Source organism: Ambystoma mexicanum, chromosome 12, assembly GCF_040938575.1.
Source record: "Ambystoma mexicanum isolate Mex_15411 chromosome 12, UKY_AmexF1_1, whole genome shotgun sequence".
NCBI lineage: Eukaryota > Metazoa > Chordata > Amphibia > Caudata > Ambystomatidae > Ambystoma > Ambystoma mexicanum.
In genome coordinates, this window is record NC_090936.1 from 209314320 (window position 1) to 209337882 (window position 23563).

At 45.0% G+C, this 23563-nt stretch overlaps 1 protein-coding gene across 1 annotated transcript in view; it reads left to right on the forward strand.

The window, feature by feature from the left end:
* The window catches only part of NDUFA9 (NADH:ubiquinone oxidoreductase subunit A9), a 291123-nt gene that overhangs the window by 53772 nt on the left and 213788 nt on the right, over positions 1-23563 (forward strand). Inside the window, exon 3 of the mRNA XM_069628323.1 lies at positions 9810-9907. Coding sequence (XP_069484424.1) covers positions 9810-9907 — 98 coding nt within the window. The remainder of the gene's footprint in view (positions 1-9809; positions 9908-23563) is intronic.

Sequence of the window (23563 nt, forward strand, 5' to 3'; positions counted from 1 at the left end):
ATGACATGGCTGCAGAGATCCTGTGCACACTCCTTGGCATTTCCACAGCTTCCAAGGCTACCACGAGCTAATACATTTGGAGACCGTTTACAGCAGAGACCACACTAAGAATTAGATTGGGAAAAGAAAGAGATTGGGGGTACAAATGACTAAATTAGGATCTAGGATACTGCACTCTTAAGGGCGAGATATTTATGTACTGATGGGGCTCACTGAACTGGCTATATTTTCTTTAGCATTTCTGACACATCACACCTGACCCCTGCAATCATCCCTGTCTAGAATCATGTCTTGCATGCCTCATGCACCTGTCCATGTCTGAGAACCTCAAAGCCCAGACAGCACCTTTTTTAAGTGTTTATTTGCATCTGCTAGACTCCAATATAGTGTGCTTCAATATATGCTTATGTAGAGAAAGTCTCAATCTTATTCCTTGTGCACAATGATAACCGAGTGTCCTTTCCTCCCGAAAGTAGTATATAGTTTGTGTATTGTATGATTTACTGCCCAAAGTCATTCCCATGTCAATATCTTGGCTGTAGGAATGTTGGCATTACTGCTTTCCTTGTGCCTTTCTGGTTACTCTGTTCTGAGACCTGGGATCAGAAAGCCTACTCGCTGGTCAATGAGAAACGGATTAAAGAAAGAATCACAAAGAACCACCCCAAAAGGTTCCCAGCAACACTGCCCACAAGGAGCGGTGTGCTGCAAAAGTAAAATACTGATGCCTTAAAAGAGATGTGGAGGAAAGTAGACTCCCTAGTAGAGGTAAAACATGGAAAACAGCGCTCCAGAAGCCCAGAGCCCATAAGGATTAATGAGTGGAAAAAGGCTCCACTCGTTCAGTATATAAAGAAAAAGATTCAGAAGTCCAACAAAATGTGCTGGGGGTCTCACTAGGACAGGGGATGAAGCACAACAATGATGAATATCCCTAACACACCATTTTACAGAAAGCACTGTTAAACATGTTGTCACCCATCACCATGGGTCGAGTGCTTTTCTTGTAGGCCGAGTATGTAAACTAAGGAACTTTCCCTGCAGGTCTAATTAGATTTTTAAGAATCTGCAAGGCCTTTAGTGAATAAGCTGTGAGGCCACTACTGTTATATCCCTGTGTGAAATCTGTTTGCATCAACCCAAGGTTCTGAGTTATAGGGCCATTGAATTCAAATATTTGTTTAACCACTTTGATGAAGTCACATTCTTTCAGCTAGTGGATGGGACTTTGATGACGTTGGGATTTGGTTGACATCTGCTTCATGATGCAGTCCCTGGAATATTCTGGATCCTCCCTGCTCCTCAGCATATACGCTGGTGTGTGTGTAGGACCATGACCAATTCCACCAGTTCAATCTCAATGGCCATCTGAGAAGCACAAGTATTATATGTTGGGAAATATTTCTTAATTGTGGGTAATTTTCCTTCCATGCGGCAACCCCTAAACATTTTGCTGTTGTTTTCACCAGGATCTAGACTTTGCCAGAGAAGTGCAGGCTTCTGCCGCACTCCTCTGGGCTTTCGCTCCATTCTTATGGGGAAAATGACATGCCCTTAAGACAGTCAGTACCAGGAAACGTTGTTTTCCGTAGTTTCTTTATCATGTTGCAGCTTTCGCGCAACATGGCACAAGAGGGCACTGTAAGCTAAGTTACTGCTCTCTTGGGTCTCTAGGCTTCTACAGGCCCTAGATACTCTCTTTGGATTCTAAATGAACGGTGCAAGTGAATCACGGACGGGATTGGTGGCAGCAATCTTTTCTTGTGTTTTTTAGCTCCTTTTGGCGTTTTAAGCGAGTTTCTCACGCTTAGCCCAAAATGGTGGCCTGGCAACCGAAATGGCCACACCACGAGGCTCGTTGTCCTGTCCGCTGACCGTTTTGCCCCCTTCACCTTCCTCAGGTCGAGCCGACCCGGGGCCTTCCTTATTTGGGCATGTACTTTCCCGCGAAACACAGATGCTTTCACGGGCTTCTACAGGCCTTGTGTGTGCCTCCAGGATGTGGGCTGGGATGTCTGGTCCCAATACACATCCTGGGCGCCAGAGAGTCTAGGGTGGTGTGAATGCCTGGGACCCCCGTGGCCCGTGATAGGTCCACATATGGTGTGAGTGTTTTATGAGCGGATCTCCCATTGGGTCCCCTCCGTTTTGGCGCGAAGGGAACCGTGGATAAGAGGGGGCTGGAAACGCCACTACCATGTCGATCTCCTGAGTTCTCACGAACGAACGAAGGAATACAGGAGCCAAGTATCCTGCAACCACGAGGCTGAACCGAGGAATCGCTGGTGACCCGTTGAAGGACTGCTCCTCTGCACTGCTGTCGCTTGGTGAAACCCTTTCTACCTCTGATCGAACGAGAAGGACTGTACTGGTACTTCGACCCTTGGAATAGTGGGAACTACTATTCTCGGCATCGTCACCATCTCCTGCACGTAAGCCTTCGGAAGTGTCTCTGGGCCATCCAGCAGACTGACCAGCCTACCCAGGAGTCTTGCTCTGTAACCGCCGTCAGGTTGTGTTGTATTGTGAGTCCTTGTCACTCTCACACGATTCGTACACTTGGCATTCCCAGGTCTGAAGTGAGTAGTGTACATTTGGCTGAAATACACACGGCCGCTCCGTTGCCCTGCTGTGCTAACAAACTGTGCGGGTTCACTGCGTTTGGGACGTCCCCAACTCAACTTCGGCTGCTGCGGAATCTACACGATGCCGAGACGTCCCCTGCTCATATCTGAACCTGCCAGTACTGAAACTGACGCAGAGAAGCCTGGGTCTGCTTGCATCGGGGTAGCATCGCTAGGAACTGGTCGCCCTCCTGCAGGAGCCCATATCTTTTCCCCGCTGTGTCTAACAGCACGCCTTTCCGTACTCGCGCTCTGCTTCTGCCCATAGTGGAGGCTGCGCTTGAGTCGCAGAGCTCTGTTCATCTTCGTTTGTTCAACTAAACTGCCTGATTCCCTCGAAGAGACTCCCCTTTTTGCCCGTTGGCACCAGCGTGTGCAGGTACTTTTGAGCACAAGGCCCCACTCTTCGTAGGGCTTGGACTTCCTTTTAGTTGGGTGCCTCTGAAGGTGGACTGGGTCTAATTATTTGCACTGCCTGTTTTCCTCCCCATCTAGGTGGTCTACACATTTTGTGCGTCTAACTCGTTAGACTCGTTTGTATTTGTGTATATATATTGTATTAGATTTGTATGTGTTGGTTTACTTGAGTTTTATTGTGATTTCTCGCTACGGTCAATGTTACAAAGGCCTTGTAATGTGTATATATTTTTAATATAACACCTGCTTGGAGTAATTTGTAAGTGTCCTTGCTTTGTGTGCTCATTGCGGGCTTTCAGTAACCCTCACCTCTCTTGAGACCTAGTCTTGACCGCCGCGATCGCTACCCTGATTGGTCTGGCTCGTCCAGAGGTTACCCTGTTCCAAGAAACTAGGCTGGCCTTCTGAACCTCTGCCCCTCCAGGACAGAGTTCAGAAATCCATCTTAACATTATAGTAAACCTGATGAGTGGTGGAATGAGAAGTGGGCCGCTTGCTGACCTTTGAGTGCTGGCTTCTGCGAGCTGCATAGTCAAGATCAACAGTAAAACATGGTTCACAGACAAAGTGGTTGACTAGCACTGCTTGCGGTAAAGAACCACAAGCACTGAATGGCAGTAGGAGGAATGACTAATGTTGATTTGGGGCCAAAGAGGTGTTCAATCTGTAATAGGAGCGTAACCCACTGGCAGAATGATTCAAGTTGGCAGATTCGTCTAACCTTGACTAGTGCAGCTGCAGAGTGGTCTGCTTATGAACACATGTCCGATGGAGAATATCTATACTCGGACACGTTCACCCTGCTCACATAGCTGACCTCAGTACGTCAATTATATCAACAGGGCTTAAACCTGCAGACCTTCAACAGAGGATTATAGCTAAGGGCAAGTTTGGGAGTTCGGGACCATTGTGTGGAGGTGTAGATGAGAGCACGTTGGTGCAGCAAACAGGTGAGGGAGTTGAAATGAGGAGCTTAGAGAAGGGTGTAGAAGGTGGAGAGCAAGTGGAGCAGAGGAGGAGAAAGGGAGGAAAGCTATAAAATGGTCATGTGACAAGGAGGCATAGGAGAGGGAGTGCTTGGATGAGAGCAGGTGCAGATAAGAGAACTATGGCGAGGAGGAAGTAAAAGAGAGAACGGGAAGGGTTGAAGTAGAAGAAAGAAACCAGGGAGGAGAAGAGATGTGTATGTGGAAACATGAAAGAGTGGGGGGGCTTAAGGGGGTAATGCAGAGGATGGGGGGGTGAATGCTGAAGAGGGGGAAGAGGACACTACAGTAGGAGGAGGAAAATGGGTGAGGCGAGAGATTGTGCACAGAACCGTGGTACTAGCGAGGATTATCACTAGGGAAGGAGCAATCGGTTAGTCATGCAGCTCGAAGGCACTGTGTGGTCACCTGCTATGAGCAGGATGGGGAAGCCTGACCACTCTGGAATCCATTGATGTGGAAAGAGTGTATGATGCCTGAACTCAGTCAGCATGACCAAGAGCTACAGGGACAGCGCTGCCAGATAAACTACACGTACTAGCTCAGGAACCTGACTTCATGACCAGCCCAGTGACAACTAGGAATGAGTTTGAGAAGGCAAGAAAGAAGTGTGGAACACCATAAATCCCAGAGATTGAGTGACTGTTTGCCGCCAGGAATTCAGACCTGCTTTTAAGGGAGAGAGGGAAAGACGTTACTGTGATCCTTATTAAATCACATCAGATAAACGCTAAAACCCGCCCATGGCATCAGTTTAGACCTCATACCTGTGCTGTTTTACTCCAAAAAAGGAGACCACTTTTATGTAGTTGCTGTCTTGGCTATTAATCCCTTGGCTGTGACACCAATCAGCGCTCATATCAAATTTGCAATTTGCGTACAATGAGACAAATAGTTAAAAATATAATTTAACGTTACATGCACTTCTTCTTAAAGATTCTTATCCACATTGAGCCTCAAACATTCACTAACATTCTTACATGCTTAAACTCATTTCACTCCACTATGAAATCTTGAAGCAATATTATTTCGGGTTAGCAACCATACTATCCATAGTTGACAATTTTCCTTTGTTTTGCAATGTTTTTTGCCATCATTCAACTGACTAAATAACGATATTTTGAAGTCGTAGACTTTACCCAATGCCATAATACATTGGAAGACATATTGAAGACACTCGACACATAAGCCAGGCCTTAAAATAGTAAATGAAGGAATGTTTTAGTATGTCCAGATTTACAGAAAAAATTGTCAGCTTTATGTTGTGTACACCATTATCCATGCCACTAATGTCTGTCATCCGACTGCACTACTGGATCTGTTTAAAGCGCATCAACATTGTAAACTTAAATCTTTCCTGGCATCCTAACGTAATCAAATCAGGTTGCATTGCCGCTGACCGATGAAAGTGTAAAAAAGTCTGTTTTTAATCCTAGCCTGGAGGAATTGTTGAGAGGACAACATATCTCACTCATCTTAGCATTGGTGAAACTGCTGCATGAAATCTTTGATAAAATTAACAGTTTAAAATTAGTAGCTTCTGATTTTTGATGTAAAACCTAATGAATGACCAGTGTCCTATGTTAATTTGCATGTTGAATTAAGTTTATGGGAAATGTAATGAAAAATGTTGGCAAAAGGTTTTGCTGTTAAAACCAAATAAAGCCTTTAAAATAAAATAATTAAACATCCTAGCCTGCTCACAGCATTTGCATTTTATTGTGTCTGAGGTTAATAACTGTCTTTTTTAAGGGTGTTTCTAGTTTAATCTTTAATACATGATTTCCAATTAATTCTAGTAAATGTTGTATTATCTTTTATATAGTTTATTTAAATGTGTTTACTTGTGCAGGACATATATTACATATTCATGAACTGCAAGATATGCATGCAACAATCCAAATGTAAACAAACCATGTCTCCAGATAAGATCTTTTCTACATTTTATCACAAAGAATATATTTGCTTCCAAATTCTTCTTTAGTCTTGTAACGAATATTAGAATATTAGTTTAGTCTGTTGATATAAGAAAGTGGTTTTGGTACTAAAGCCCCAAATATCAAATCCAATTCTAAGCATCTGCGCAAGTGCAGATTTAAATATGTGCATAACTTGCCTTCATAAGATGCCCTCTGTTACACAAGCAATTGCAAGCTACATAAAACCTATAACTTCTACTGCAAACGACGTTGGTGAGATAAATTTAGGATTTATCATAGGCTTTTCCAAGATGGGCGTCCTATCCCAATGCGTTCCAGTGAAACATGGGGGAAAACCCATCTTAAACCATCCCTTTCTGTGACTTCAAATGAGATTTCCAACATATAGTGTATGTAAACAGAAGGTCAAAATATGTACATGTTTCCACCCCACTATTATTGGACATCCTTTTATACTTTTTCCTGGCTTTCATTTGACTTGTATTAACCATAGATCCATTAAGATGGTAAAGGCTTTCCGGGCATGAAATTAATTCATGTAACTCAGTTTGAGCATGAGATCATCTGCATAGGTTAGACTGTGTTGGGTCAACGCCAGTTCATGGCGTCCTAGTTTATTTCCATATGACCGGTGCTCACCCAGGCATATGTACATTGAAGAGGAAGCGCGCCAGGACACAGTCTTGCCATTTTTGACAGGAATATTGTTAAACGTGATGCCCTTCCCAACACGTACCTAGAATCCAGAGCCCCTCCTATAGGGCAAAATGGAGCTTGAACAGATTTTCATTTAAGACCTAATATTGTACATTTTTTCAAAGATACATTTGGTTAACCTGTTCAAAGTCTGCTGAGTAATCTACATAGCAGGCAATTATATTACAGCTTATCTTCTTTTGATTAATTGTTGGACTTTCGAGTTGCCTGCTCACTGTGTAGTGCATTATAATGCCCCAGTTAATAAATACATACTTGAAATAATTCAGTACGTGCCCCAAATCTTGTGTATGTGCACCAGGTATAAACACAACCTGTGATCTTGGAAAAAAAGCAGTTTTTAGTTTGCCCCACCTCTTTAGATGTATAGAATGTGAGAAACCTGATGTCCGTTCACCCACTCACTCAGGATCTTCCATTCAGGTTGCTAGGGAAGGGCCCTCACTTTTGGATCCCGACCCTGGGGGTGTACAAGCAAGGGAGCATCACCGGAATGGAGGGTCACGAGGGATTGGGAAAAGGATACTGAAGGGCGAGACATGGTATTTCCCCAGTCCCAAAAACACCCCAACCTACTCTCCCTCAGCTTTTATGGGGTATCCCCAGTCTCACCCCGTCTCCCCCCTCCCATTTCCAACAAATACTGAGACAAGGAAGAGGCAACTAAGATCAGTAAAGATTATCCATATGCATAAAAGTAAGGGCAACCTACCATAGAAAGAACTCAAGTTGTCCCACTAATAGGCATGGTCAGTCATTCAATAGTAACCATTCAAACCTGCCTGGTCTTTTCACTATTAAAGTTGTGGTCTGAAACAAATATATGAGCAAGTAGGAGAGTGAGTAGGGAGGAGAGCCGAAACGCCAGAATTGGCTTGACCAGAGGCCAGAAAACAGGATGCTGAGGAACTGCTGTGCGAAAGGGCAGTAGCGTGGCGGGGGAGCTGTCTCCAGGGAGCCAAGAAGGGTTTGTGAATGGGAGCAGAGAGGTGTGCTGGTGCCCTGCAGAACCTGTGTATGCGAGCTCACACAGCCCAGTAGTGTCTGAGGAGCAGGTGTTGAGACCCTGACCTCAGAACAAAGAGCTGGTGTGAGGCGGCAGCGCAGAAATCGGCACACTGAGTCTAAAAGCATTGCAAAGCCGGGTTGTGAAGAGCGCGATACAAGGTACCCGCAAGAGGGTGTTTGTTTGAAGCTGAAGGGAAGTCTTCAACAAAGATACAAGTAACAGTGTAAGCTTGAGATACGCTTGTGTGCTGGACAATGAGTCAATGGGAATGAAAGCGGGCCAGAAGCCTGTGGAAACGGTGCAAGAGGCACAAAAGGAAAAGACAGCATAAAGAAGGGTGTGAGCGACCCGATGAGGGCCAGAAGCCTGTGAAAAAGGTGCGAGAGGCATGAAAGGAAAGGACAGTATGTAAAAGGTACGAGTGACTCGAAAAGATAGAAACCATTGCAAGAGTGCACAAAAGTATGAAAGAAGCGTGCAAGAGGCACAACCAAGATTAGGAATAAAGGACAGTGCAAGTGTGCATGGAAAACAAGAAGATAAAAAGTGCAAAAGGAAGTGAAAGTAAAGAATCCAGAGAGGGGCAATGGGTCCGAGTGGTCACGCTGAGGAGAAGCAAACAGCCTGGCGTTCGAAAGCCTCCGATTCTACCTCATAAAAGGATGATATACAGGAAAGATTATACATAAGAAAAAGGCACATCCTGACCAACCGACTTTGTGTTTTGAAAGCTGGAAAAGACCGGAGCTTTGGGAAGGGAACCCTGAGCGGCCTATTGAAGAAACTTTGTGCTTTTGTACTGAAATCTGAAAGTGAACAAGTTGAAGTATGGGGAAGGAACCCCAAGGAACTCAAGGAGTGTTGGGTAATAATTTCTTAGCAATGATACATCTTCCTGACCTGTGGCAGCCCCCACACATTTTGCTTTTGCTGGTGGATTATCTTTCCTTATACCTGTGTGGGAACCTTTTCTCACACTCGCAGAACCTTTTACACATGGCCCATGTCTTTTTGCCATTTTAGTGTTCTTGTCCCGTCCCCTGACATCCAGGGTGGAAAATTCCTTTGTGATTTTTATCTTCGGCGGGAGTCCTGTGGCCCAGGCTGCAAGTGTCTGTGAAGGCAGGCAGCGAGGGAGGAGTCCAAAACTCTGCAGCCCTTTGTCTTCCAGCGTTTATGCAAGATTCCAGTTCAAACTGGGATGCTGGCTATCCGGAAAGGATTGCCAACCCCCCCAAGTTGGAATGTTGCAAGGCTGTTTAATTGGCTGGGTTCCTGCATAAAAGTCAAAACCTGGAAGCTAGTCGACCACTAGAACCAAAACCAAAGAGAAAGATGAAGAATTTGCGGCTGAAAAGATTTCCAGCGACCGGAGAGCCTGCTGTGTAACCGCAGCCTGCTATAGCCCTTCCTTCCAATCGACCTGGGGACTTTGAAAATGACAACCCTGACCCAGAGTCTGATGAAACCCACTAGACTTAAGAAGACCTGCATTTTGAGCCATTTCACGCAGTGCTGCGGCCCTGCAGGGATGCAGTACTCCAATACCCTGAGACCTCGAGCCATTGTGTGGTGCACAATCTTCTGAATTCAGAATCTTGCTGAAACTTTGTGGGAATCCTGCTGGATCTCCAGAGGCACGATTCCAATCTGAAATGTCCCCTCATAGATGAATGATTGTCTGTAATATTCCATTACCCATCCTATTGATTAGTAAGGCACAGACTTGTAAAAACCTTACTTAACCTTTAATTATGCCCCAAAAGATTTCATAGTAATGTAGTTACGTTTTCAAACAATTTGGCAATGTCCTGAAGATGTAATGCTTTCTTCTGTCCAGTTAAACTGCAAAACCTATTTTCTTCCTGCACAAGTACTGTATTTAATTTTTGATTTTGTAATCGCTATGAATAGGGCCCATCTTTCACTATGCAGTAGCTCACATTTTGCTGTTTAACTTAATCATTCTAATTGTCACCATGACCTGACCAATCTACAAGGTTGTAAAAGTTCCCTCACAAGCTCATATATACAGTAAACTTTGCATGAGACCACTTCTTTGGCATAACCATTGTGCTATTCGCATATTCTCATTACGAAATGTTTCAAAATGCAGGACGGATTGGCTCCCAGGTCGTGATTCCCCATCGATGTGACCAGTATGACCTCATGTACCTCCGTCCTATGGGTGATCTTGGCCAAATCATCTTTCTGGTAAGACTTTGCACGTTTTAGTTGTAGTATACTTCTGATTCAGGATATAGATTTTCCATTCTAACTTTTTGGGACAGTGACGGTGTGGCTGCCACAGAATCCTTTTTTTTATTTTTGTATTTGTTTAAAGTTCTTACTCTAGGCAATGTTTCTTGAGCACATAACCATTACAATGTCAAAAAGGCCAAAGAGACTACCATGCTAAATCCGAGCCATTACACATGTGAAACCAGCTTGTAGTCTTTAAACAGAATGGCTTTATTCATACGTTTTTAGTAGCTTATGGGTTGGATAAACACCTGTAGGGTTTTGGGGAAGAAGTAAGCTGTGTGAAGAGCATATCAGTACATCGGATCTACCATGTTTCCTCGCAGCAATTGGCTTGAAGCCCCTTTGTTCGAATTCTTTTATTTTTTACCTCATTTAACTGCAAATGATGCGGGGGGGGTCATTCCCCCTACACCACCCTCCACCTTTCTAAATACCTAAACCCAACCCTCCTGTCTACCTTTGCAGTGAAATGTGTTAAAAAAATAACAGAAATTAGCCTTGAACAAACTGGTCTACGAAGAAATGGGCTAGTTCCAAAACATCATGGTTTTCCTACAGGTGTTTTAAGAACTTAGTTGGTTTGGGTTCACATCATAAAGGAAGTCCTCTCTCAGCTTGGGACACCCTATTTTACAAGGTTAAGTCTCATAATGGATGGCCAATAAAAAGTTCCAACCCCTAATCTAAATACATTTTACCCTAAACTAATGACACACATTTCAAGTTATAGCTCAAAGCAAAACTTCACAAACCTAGTCTTCAAAACCAGTTTCATACAACAAAAGAAAAGTACTCCCCTTGGAAGGTTCTTGCAGCAGTCACTCAGTCTGGCTTCTATGTTTTCACCTTGCATCTCAAGTGCTCTTCCGGGATTTAAGCTTCCTGGTTTGCTTTCCTTAAGGCTTTTCCTCAGCCTTCCAACAATCACTTGTACGCTTTTTGCCACCTTTTGGGTTCTCGGGGTGCACAACAGATCTCTCCAAGACCTTAGGTTTTCTTTCAGAATGCACAACAGCAAGGACCTTGTCAGGCAGTTTTTATTGTGTCGCTCTGCTGTCAGTCAGTCCATTCTTCTCCAGCATTGGATCTTTCATAGATTCAGATGCTTGAATATTCCCCGTCGTCAGACTGGGAATCCTCGGTGATAAATTAAATAATAATAATAATAATGTTTTGTTTAAAAAAAAAAAAAAAAAAATATATATATATATATATATATATATATATATATATATATATATATATATACACATACACACTGCCACCTAGCAGTGCATGTACATAGCCCATTATAGCCTATGAGCCACTTCATTGTGTAGTCCCTCCACCTCACTTTGGTCCTTTATGGCCCCAGCCAATGAGGTGGCAGGGCTTAAGCTCCGCCCCCGGCAGCCATCTTCAGATTTTTCACCGCAGTCTATCAGACACAGGGAATCCTCAAGCTCTCTGAGCTTTCTCAAATTCTTTCTACTTTTGTGTGGAATATTCCATCTTGTTCCCCTTCTTAGGGGCTTTCTTTCCAATTAACCTTGGTGGCAAAACTTGTTGTTTTCCTCTCAAAATCGTCGACTGAACTTCTCTTCAGAAATGGAGGCACCTCAGGCTGTCAGGAAGCCTTCCCTGTTCAGGGACTGCACGAGGTGCAAGAAGAAATTGGTTTACTACAAGGACCCCCACGAGCATTGCATTTATTGTCTGTACCCACATGACATTAAAAAATGCGAGATTTGTAAAACCTTTTCCACTAAGACCCTTCATGACCGGCATAGAAGACTCCTTTCATACCTGGAATCCAGGGATCAATCTTCGGACGAAGAGTCTGTCAGAACAGCTCCTGTCCAATCCAGCATTCCATCTGAGAGGCAAACTTCAAAGAGAAGGCCCTCTTCAGTGGAAAGGAGTTCCTCTCCCAAATCCAAAAAGAGGAAGCTGGAATTGATACCCTTTCTGCCTCCAGTTGACCTATCAAGCCAGAAAAAGTCAGCAAAATCTGCCTCCAGAGGTAAGGAGGAGTTTGCAAAAAACGGGGGGGGGGGGGGCAGTCGTCGGCGGGTAAACCGCCCACGAATGAAGGGAAAGGTAAAGGCCCGTCATCGGCCATACCGTCGACGAAACCAGCATCGACGACGACGACGCTTAAGACATCGTCGACAGTTAGATCATCGTCATCGGGCATGTCGACCGCGAAGCAATCGTCGACGAGCAAGAAACACCACTCGTCCACGAAGCATTCCTCCATGACGCAGTCGTCCACGGAACACACTCCACATTCGTCAACGAAGCCCTCGTCGACGGGAAAATCTCAGTCGTCGACGGGAAAAGCTCAGTCGACAGCGAAGCCTCCGTCGACGGGACAATCTCTGTCGTCGACGGGAAAAGCTCAGTCGACGGCGAAGCCCTCGTCGACGGGAAAATCTCAGTCGTCGACGAGGATATCATCATCCATAACGCCTTCAGAGGCACCGCAAATTTCGGCAGTTAGAGGAATTACTGCCTCTCACTCTTGAAGCTCCTGTCATTACAAGCAATATCATTGAGAAGAATACTGTAACTGAACCTCTGGTACAGCAATTTTCACCTTTGGGGCACATGGCAGAACTTCCGGATATAATTCTTCAGGAAGAATTCTCCGATGCGGAAGTGGTGGAAGAGTCCATCGGTCCCTTACCGAAGCAATACAGCCCTCCTTGGCACCCGTCCACGGGAGAATCCGAATATCCTCATGACCCGGTGCTCATGTTATCCGTGCAGAGGATTGTAGAAGAATTTTACAAACGGCAAAGGGAGAAGCAAATTCCGATTAATCCCATTCCTAGAGAGTCATCCCCGATTCCAGGCACATCGGGTTGCTCTCCTTACAGGAGTAGACCGCAAAAACGAATGAGATCACCTGCTCGAAGACCGAGGAGCAGCACCCACAGTGCTTCACCTACAAGAGTCCCGTCACCACAGTCATCGCACAGACCGCGATCTCCGGACGTAGATCCCACCATGGTACCGTCCACCATCTCGGTAACAGACTGGCAGGAGGATCCTTTTGGTGAATTTTCGGAACCAGAAGAAGGAGAAATTACTCAGGAGCCAGACGATTGGGATGACTACGTCGTCGAGAAGCCCAGGAGGAGAGACTCGCCGGGCAAGGCCTCACCACCGGATGATCTCGTCTCTTTCCACACCATAATAGGTAAAGCCGCAGAACTGTTTAAAATTCAGGTTTCTTCGGAGGAAAGGCAATCAGTGCTCTACGAGCACAGGGACAAACGAAGGAGGACAGTGACCACAATTCCCCTCCTCGATACCATCTGGGATTCCGGATCCAAGATCCTATCTACGCCCTTATCGACTCCGGCGTTGGTGTCCAGGCCAGAAAAGAAATATAAAGCTCCGGATTCGTCACCGCTTTGTTTAAGGGGTCATACGAAACCGGACTCAGTTATTACAGTGGCGGCCAGAAAGAAACTCGCCAACCCCTCCTCACCGTTGTCGGCCCCACCGGATAAGGACGGACGTAAATTGGAAGCCATGGGCAGGAAAGTATCATCTTCTGCATCACTTACAATCAGAGCGGGTAATGCACTGGCCATGACCGCAAGATTCGACCGCGAGCTTTGGCTCCGCATGTCTAACTTGGCGAAACAATTACCACCGGAGCTCCAGGAGGAGCAAAATCCATAATCGCGGATGGTGAAGCAACATCGGATCACATGATCGACGCAGCAGTTGATGTGGCCGAATCAGGCTTCAGACAGATGGCGCACGGCACAGTGCTCAGAAGGCAGGCCTGGATGAAGGCTACTAACTTTAGACCTGAAGTTCAGGCGCAGATACTAGACATGCCATTTGACGGCCAAGATCTCTTTGGGAAAAAGATAGATGACCATTTGAAGGCAATCAAGACAGACACTGACACAGCCAGAGCCATCAGTTCTTTAAAGGACAAAAGTAAGGACCATCGGTCTTTTCGTCCCTTTAGAGGTTCATCTTCCAAGTTCAGGGGATACAGTCGTTCCTCCTATGGTCAAAAAGCACAAGGCGGCACGTACCAAGCCAATAAATATCAGTCATCCAACAGATACGCCCATAGAGGCAGACGTGGCTCCGCCCAAGGGAAGTCGCAAGGCAAGCAGAACTGACGACCAATCCCCCCCCCCCCCTTCGCCACGCCCCGGTGGGGGGAAGGGTGATCCAGTTTTTCCAAAGCTGGAGGTCAATTACATCGGACAAATGGGTGTTACAGGTGATCCGAAAGGGTCACACCTTGGAATTTCTGGTCCAACCTCCTTCCCTGCCTCCAACTCCCGCAGAGTGCATATGCTAAGACAGGTCATGTCCGAAGTGCAAAAACTGCTCCAGAAGGCAGCAGTAGAACCAGTACCCTATTCTCAGAGGGGAAATGGTTTCTACTCCCGATTTTTCCTCGTCAGAAAGAAAAACGGTCAATGGAGGCCCATCTTGGACCTGAGGGCTCTCAACAAGTTCATCAAGCGCATAACTTTCAAGATGGTAGCTCTACAAGGGGTGCTACCTTGGTTAAACAAGCACGACTTCTTGGCCACTTTAGACTTGGAGGATGCATACTTCCACATTCCGATCCATCCAGCACACAGGCAGTTCCTCAGGTTCACAGTGGGAGGGCTCCACTTTCAGTTTCAAGTGCTTCCGTTCGGTCTAAAATCGGCGCCAAGAGTTTTCACGAAGTGCCTGGCACCGGTAGCAGCAAGTCTCAGGAGAGCAGGAACGGACGTTTTTCCATACCTGGACGATTGGCTGATAAAGGCAAGTTCAGCTGCAAAGGCTCGTTCGGCAGTGTCGAGGACGGTCAACCTTCTAAAAGAGTTAGGTTTCTCCATCAACCAGACGAAGTCCTGCCTCGTTCCCAGCAAGGTAGCTCTCTTCCTGGGAGCCGAGCTCGACTCCAGCATTCCCAGAGTGAGACCATCCACAGAGAGAATAGCAGCGATTCTACGCTCAACTTCGAACTTCCTACAGAAAGAGACAACATCTGTACGCTCTTACAAATCCCTATTGGGCATGATGTCATCATGCATATTCCTCATACCGAACTGCAGGCTTCGCATGAGGCCGGTTCAGGAAGCTCTGGACCACCAATGGAAACAAGCTTTCGGATGCTGGGAAGACATTGTCCAGATTCCATCGACGTTGCACAAGGCCCTTCGATGGTGGAACGTTCCGAGGAATCTTCTACAGGGAATGCCGTTTCAAGCACCGACATCGACCCTCCTGCTGCGGACGGACGCTTCCTTATCAGGCTGGGGCGCTCATCTTGCGGACCTCCAAACCAAGGGATCTTGGTCGGCACAAGAGTCCCAGCTCCACATCAACGTGTTGGAGCTCAGGGCCGTAAGGGTGGCGCTGAAAGCCTTCCTACCGGTTATAGCTGGTCAAGTTCTTACGGTCCAGACAGACAACACGACCTCCATGCACTATACAAACAAGCAGGGAGGCACGAGGTCTCAGATTCTGTCGCAAGAAGCCCAACAGCTATGGGCATGGGCCTTGCGCTACGGGATACAGATCAGGGCAGAGCACCTTCCAGGAGTAGACAATGTCCTAGCGGACAGATTAAGCAGAGAATGCACAGCGTCACACGAGTGGGAGTTGGACGACAGAGAAACCCGACGGATATTTGCCTTATGGGGCCATCCGCAGATCGACCTTTTCGCCACCAGGAACAACAAAAAATGCAAGAGATTTGCGTCAAGATACCCCGAGCACCAATCGCTGGGAGACGCGTTCTCAGTGGATTGGTCGGGGAAGCTCCTCTACGCCTTCCCACCCATTCCCCTCATGTCGAGGGTACTTCGCAGGGTGAAAGAACAGGATTGTTCCTTGATTCTTATTGCACCCGATTGGGCACGGCAAGTCTGGTACCCGACGCTGAGACATCTATCCTGCAAAACCCCGATTCGTCTCAAATCACATCAATATCTACTGACACAACAGAACCGCAAGGTCCTCCACCACGACCCGAGGAGCCTGTCCCTCAAAGCATGGTTCCTGAGCAGCGTAAACTAATGCACCTAAAGTTACCATCAGAATGCTGGGATATCATCAGGGCCGCTAGAGCCCCGTCCACGCAACTCACCTATACCAGAAAATGGACCAGGTTTTCCAAATGGTGCGAGACCTCTGCGATCGATCCCCTCACGGCCTCGGTTGATCAAATTCTGCCTTACTTGTTGCACCTGGCTAAATCAGGGCTCTCACTGTCCTCTATCAAGGTCCATCTGTCAGCCATAGCGGCCTACACAGTAACCGCGGAGACGCAAGCCTTACTCTCCTTACCAGCGATCAAGATCTTCCTGAAAGGGCTGATGCGTACTTATCCGCCTACACCTACACCAGTTCCGGACTGGAGCCTCAACACCGTCTTAACAGCCCTCATGCAACCTCCCTTCGAGCCCATACATAGATGCGATATGAAATTCTTGTCCTGGAAGACATCCTTCCTGGTAGCCATCACATCGGCCAGAAGGATCAGTGAGTTGCAAGCTTTGTCTTCGGAACCTCCATTTACCTTGTTCCAGAAGGACCGCGTCATCTTAAGGCCTCACCCGAAGTTCCTCCCCAAGGTACTTTCGGAGATGTCGTTCACTGAGCGCATTGTTTTACCAACCTTCTTCCAGAATCACGCTTCGGAAGCGGAAAGGACATTACACTCTCTAGACGTTTCTAGGGTGTTGAAGTTTTACTTGCAAAGAACCAAGGAGTTCCGCTCCTCAAACCGGCTATTCATTTCCTTCTCTGGCCGTTCCAAGGGCCAACATATATCCAAACAAAGCCTGGCACGCTGGGTATCGTCCTGCATCACCCACTGTCATCAGTTGAAAGGCGACCCTTTAACTAGACCGCCGTCTGCGCACTCCACCAGAGGAAGGGCGGCGTCAACAGCATTCCACGCAGGGGTGGCCTTGAAAGACATATGCAGAGCTGCCACGTGGAGCACTCTCCATACTTTCGCGAAACACTACTGCCTGACTGAAGATACCAACAAAGAAATTGCAGTTGGACAGGCAGTGCTCCGCCATCTCTTTGTGTAAGGTAGGACCAGCCTCCTTTCCCACCTTTCCCGAAGTATGTAACCGTTGTGTTGCTGCATGGTAAAGGTTTGATCAGAAATATGTTTTTCTGTAATTATGCATATCTGTTTATAATGGTGGCATGTTTTAACTGCTTGGTATTCTATTCAAGCATCTGAATCTATGAAAGATCCAATGCTGGAGAAGTCTTAGTTACTTACCTGTAACTGTATTTCTCCAGCATTGGTATCTTTCATAGATTCACATGCGCCCGCCCGCCTCCCCTGAGAGGCTGCTCCTATGCTCGGCATCCATCATACTGTAATCTCTACGGTTCAAAATCTGAAGATGGCTGCCGGGGGCGGAGCTTAAGCCCTGCCACCTCATTGGCTGGGGCCATAAAGGACCAAAGTGAGGTGGAGGGACTACACAATGAAGTGGCTCATAGGCTATAATGGGCTATGTACATGCACTGCTAGGTGGCAGTGTGTGTATGTATGTGTATATATATATATATATATATATATATATATATATATATATATATATATATAAAATTATTATTATTTAATTTATCACCGAGGATTCCCAGTCTGACGACGGGGAATATTCAAGCATGTGAATCTATGAAAGATACCAATGCTGGAGAAATACAGTTACAGGTAAGTAACTAAGACTTCCTTTTACCTTCGGGTTGTTGGTAGATTGCCTCAGGCTTCCATTTACCACAAGGTCTGGTGGGTGTTTCGAGAGCATTCTGGATATATCTTTCAGGGCCTGGAGACATGGTCCTTTTTACAGCATGGATCATACATGTTTCCTTCAGATCACACCTTTCTGCCAAGCAGCACTCCGCTCTGCGTTTGTTGCTACCAAGATCTACCCTTGTATAAAGGAAGCATGAATACATATCTGCCACCTTAGGAATTCTCTTCAGTGGGATTTCTCAGTCCTTTTTTATGTACTTTGGATTTGGGCTTGGGTTGTAATCGTGTTTCTGGTAGGATGTTCCTCATCCAAATTTGAACTCTTAAGTCTGATTAGGGGTCCCCAGGGATTAACTGCTCTCCCCCATTATGCTAGTATTGGTGTAGCCTTCGGATTGGGTAATAACCAAAATCTTTATTACTGTTAATGAGGTCTGGTGAGGTTTCAAAAGTGTTTGTGGCATGAAGCGTCCTCTTGAAAGCTCTTTCTACGACGTGAGTGTTTCTGCTGTGTCTTGCCGTCTATCTACTGTCCCGAGGCTCAAACTGTGCTGAGTGCTGGAGTGGGTAGTATGTGAGCCTTTTCAACCTTGCTTTACTTATTTCAGAAACTGCTTCTGTTACTCACTGTTAAGCCAGATTCCCCATTTTTGGGTATTCCAGGACGATTGTTTAGGACCAGTCAACGGTTTGTTTTTTTCTGTTGTTTTTTTAGGTCATTGATTCACTACATTTCCCTTCAATGGTGATGGGAGCATAATATCTATCCTCACATTCTTCTAGTATGCATAGAAAGTGTGAATTCTTACTGATCTCTGGGCTTACTTTTCCCAGACCAGCCTGGCTTTTTGCTAGGCACAGGCTACCTCTGCTTAAAAAAAACAATTGCTAAACCCATCAATTGCTACCAACTACAGGCCGATTACTACAGTACCCTTCCTTCTGAAAATTGACAGAGGTGCTTATCTGCAAATTGAGAATTACCTCGAAACCAACCACCTTCTCGGCTCACAACAGTCCAGATTTAGACCTAAACATGGTACAGAAACTGCACTCATCAACCTAAAAACGCAAATTAATGCACTTGGGGACCAAGGGAAAACAGCCATGCTACTCCTACTTGACTTGTCGGCGGCCTTTGACCTGGTGGACCATGGCGTGCTATGCAAACACCTGGCATCAGCTGCCCACTTTTGCAAAGACGCAATAGCATGGGTTCAGTCCTTCCTTGATAATGGAACGATGCAAGTTTTCTCTCCCTCGGCTTCAGCTGACCCTATCCAAACACATGTGGCGTCCCACTGGGATCCTGTGTATCGCCGACAATGTATAACATTTTTACCAAGCCTTTATTTGACAAATTGGACAGACTGGGTGTCATCTATACTAATTATGCAGATGACACTCGGATCCTCATTCCCCTTTCGGACAATTATGACACAGATACAGCTTTGGTAAATAAAATATACCTCCTCATTCAGGCATGGATGGCATCCAACGGCCTATGCCTGAATGACAACAAAACAGAAATCCTAATCCTCGGCTCTACCGCTAGCCTAAAAAAACGGAATCCTCTCTACTCCGCTTTCAACATAAACGGTAATATTATCAAGGTAGCTAGGGAAGTTAAAACCTTAGGGTTTTACCTTGATTCCACCCTTACCTTAAAAACAACAGTGAACTCCATGGCATCATCCTATACCTGCAAACTTATCCGATCTTGCAGGCCATTCTTATCTGAAAAAAGTTGTATCACCCTCGCAAACACCTTTTTAATAATGTCAAAATTGGATTACTGCAATGCACTATACTTAGGAGCTAACAAGTACATTTTGGCCAAAATACAAATCCTACAAAACCATGCCCTCAGAATGGCCTTGAACATTCCGAATAGAGAACACGTTTCCAAAATCAGAAGGGATCATCACTGGCTAATTTTGGCAAAGATTAACAGAATTTTACTCAAAACGTTTTCCTGGACCTATAAATGCCTAACCAACTGAGCACCACCTTACCTAACAGAGGATGGTCGGAAGAACAGCTACCCGCCCCATCAGAACTGCCAACTCATGTGCCTTGAGATACATAGATTTAAACTGAAAAAATCTGGAGGCAAGTTTCCCGGTGAAGGCCGCCCAAGCGTGGAGTGCCTTACCCCTAGCACTTGGGATGGACCAATCTTACATGACCTTCAGGCGCAACACACTGAACTGGTTGTGATCCAATGACATCTGACCACTCTGGCCCCTACACTAGTATGCTCTCTATATAGGCTTTCTCGTTTGCTATCTCCCTACTTCCCCAACCCTATCACCTGTCATGCCACTACCTGACTATGTAACATTATCCTATGCAAGTAACCACATGTATGTATAACCATTATGTATGTCTTTGTAACTATTTCACTATGTAACTCTATCCTATGAGCCTTAAGTATTGTTTCACCATGTTGCGCCCAGTTACCTAGGGGTTCGGTGCGCCCTAGAAATCAATAAACAAACAGGGGCATATGAAATGACATTTTATCCCCCCTTTTTGGACATTTCTTTTTGAATTTCTTTGTCTATTCCACTGGGTTTAGAACCGATTTTGAAGTGTATACACTAACAGCCCCTCTGACTTGGGACCACTAGTGTTCCCTCCCCATTCCTGTAGTGTTCTTTCCCCACTGCCTTTCCACTTATCTCTACTCTGAAACTTATTGACTGTATTTTCACAAGTGTCAGGTGGCAGAATGTCAGTTTTTGATGTGTAACACTTAACTCTATTTTGCACTGTACCTGTCATTTCTGTCCCTTGGAATATCGGGGGCTCAAAATATGCTTCAGGTGACTGACCTGCATCATGTCTCTTGGGTAATTTTCATTTCTGTGGAGGTATGAACAGTGCTCTGGTTATCAAGTAAGGATAGATTATCAGTTGATCCTGAGTTTTAATTTTGTGTTTCGTTTTCTTGTCTCATTAATTGCCATCTATTACATTGTTCCTTAGGTTAATTTCTTATTCTCTGTGCCTCATCTTCACACACCTTAATGGTCTGGTTCAAATCTAAGTTAAACTACACTCCCTTTTTGTGTTATTGTTCCCTGTCTCATTCCTTTGTTTTCTTGTTTTTATATTGGTAAGCAATTCAGTGTTTTCATTCAAAGGTAATTTCTGGGCATCTGTGTTCTCATCATGGCACGAATGACTAACTAGTCATTTGTTGTCGCTGTGCGCATAGTCACTCCTATGACCTTCTGCACTTTCATTTGGTTGCTGTTTTTGCACTGGACATAGTTTCTCTATTTGCTCAGACAACATTTTAACCTGGTCTTCTAAGCATTGGGACCTGTCCATGTCCCTAAATTCATCTCTTTGTGGTCTAGGCCGTTAATGATTGAAATCACCCTGATTAGGCCTGTTGATTTCTATTTGTGTTTCCCCAGAATTCTCGTGACACAGGGGTCGGGGAACGTGGAGCCCTTTTGACCATGGCTAACCTATGGTGGGGACTGACTATATCGGCGAGGTACATAATTTGTCTTTCATGTGGATGTATTTACTCCCTATGCTGATTTTCATTTTCAATTAATCTATGTGCATACCTTGGTCTTTCTTGATTGCCATACACCATTGTGTTTGGGTTCAAATATACTTTGTTCCCTTTATGTCCGATATGGACCATTGTACATCTGATTCTGGTTGTTGTTTAGCCCTGGCATATCATTGCGAAATTCCACCTTTGGAGCATTATCAAAATACCATGGACCAATGTAAGAGCTTCCGTCTCTGGGATCAATGGATTGGAACATGGGAATTTGGGGTGGTGTTCTCTGTGCAGCCACACCCTTTGACTGCGTGGTGTGTCTTTCTGTAAAGATATTTGGGCTGATTCTATGGACATCTTTATAGACTTCACCTCTAGAATTGCCGGTTATGGATTATTTAGTTTTTGATTTTATTTTTTCTCAGCAGTTTCTTCTTTCTCATTAAATATTACCTCATAAATCTTGGTTGCCTGTTCAAGTATCCATTTTAATGGTTTTTCCCTGTCAAAGTCATGGAGACACAATCTTTTTGAAGCCCATGAAAGTAAGCAGTTTTGAATTCTACTGAGTGAGGGTTCAAGGGCCCATCAAAATATGAGAATGCCCTTTTTAATTTTTAAAAACATTGTTGAGGGGATTCATTTGGCTGTGCAGACATGCTATAAGCAGCCTTCTTGGCTTGTTGGATAGATTGATAGGACGAGAATTGATGTCTAATTTCTTTCTCAGTCCTCGCATGTCAAATTTGTCTGTTAATTCAGGCCACAGATGACACTGGCAGAAGCAGCATCTAAATTGAGGTCCAAATACTGCCTATTCTCTTCCCTAGGAATCAGAAGGGTCTTAAAAATATTGTATACAACGTCAAGATGATCTTCAATAGAACTATCTCCTCCGTTTTTGAATGGTTTGATCAAGGCCTTGATAGATTTCATAATCTTTAAGGCACTACACGGTACATTATAGGATGCCATTTTGTCCCCCACTCTTGTTCTCTTGTGGGTGAGTATGTGAGAGGTCGATTGTGGGTGGTTCAGCCTCAAATACTGGACCATAACCAGGCCTTGTCAAATGGACAGATCCTGGCAAATTTCCCTGGCTAGAGCTGTGATTAAATTCAGTGTCAGTGAAATTGGTGCACTGCTGCTTTTCTTGATATACAAATTGAAATTTGCTGTTTCATTTCTCTTCACTGTGAATGAAGCTGCTGTGCTTCATGACTAAGTAGAATTCTCCTTCCTGACTATAGTGATTATTCCTTGCAACTCATTGAATTGTGCCTGATGATAGTTTTTCCTTCAGTCTCATCTAATAGTTTAAATATTTCATTTTCCATGGCACGGAATTCCTTATCTTTTTCACTATTATCCATTCTAAGTGTCTGACTTTCCGATATTGCGGCTTCTCTTTTGGCACCCTTTCTAACGCCGTTGTTTAATTAATTGATTCTTCCTACCTCTCAGCAAACTGTTTGTCTCTCTGAGCCAATAGTGTATTAAGATTGCTACATTTGGCCTGGAGTTCCGTTTCTAGCTCCCTATGTTTTTCCATCTGTAATGATTGTTCCCGTTCTGCGTTTAAACTGCATTGCAACTCGGTTTTGGCATTGGCATATTTTTTCAGCAGCTTTATAAACTTATGTAGCGAAAACCACAACTTGGCTCATAACCTAATAATATGGTAATTCACTTGTTTGTGTTCTTTGGCTTGAAATAATCTAAGGAGATACACTTGTATAATGCTTCCCTCATCAAAGATCTTTTCAGGGGTATATTTCTGCACTTCCGTACTAATTCTGTCTTTCCATGAGATGACCAGGTTGCAGAAGCAAAATGTTTTTGTTTCGAGTTAAGCCGATAGTTCAGAAAACCCAGCTTCTATATCTGTCTTGTGCTTTGTAAGGAACTCATGGTGGCAACAGTAAAGACAGACGCAAGGGATCACAGTTCAAGGGTGTTTATTAAACTGAATATGCAGGTTGGAAAAACACCTCGTCTAAAGCTTAGATGGGCGCAAGCTACGACCTTCAAATGAAAATTAAGGCAGTCCTATTGGCGTCTTGTCAAATAAAAAGGGCCTATACTAAAAAATAAAAAGAAAACTATTGCCAATCCTTACAACTAAATACCAAAAAGAGTGTGGGATAGGGTACACAAGTAAGAAAGAAGTGTTCATAAATAAGTCAGGATGCAGTAGTATGGGTCTCCCGTCCCTGCATTTTGAGCACGGGACAAGGTGGGACTCCAGAGCACCATAGCAAATGCTTGCGCTTTCCCAGCATGAGACGACAGTTCCGCTCTCAGGTATCCATACTGTCAGTGGTTGTCT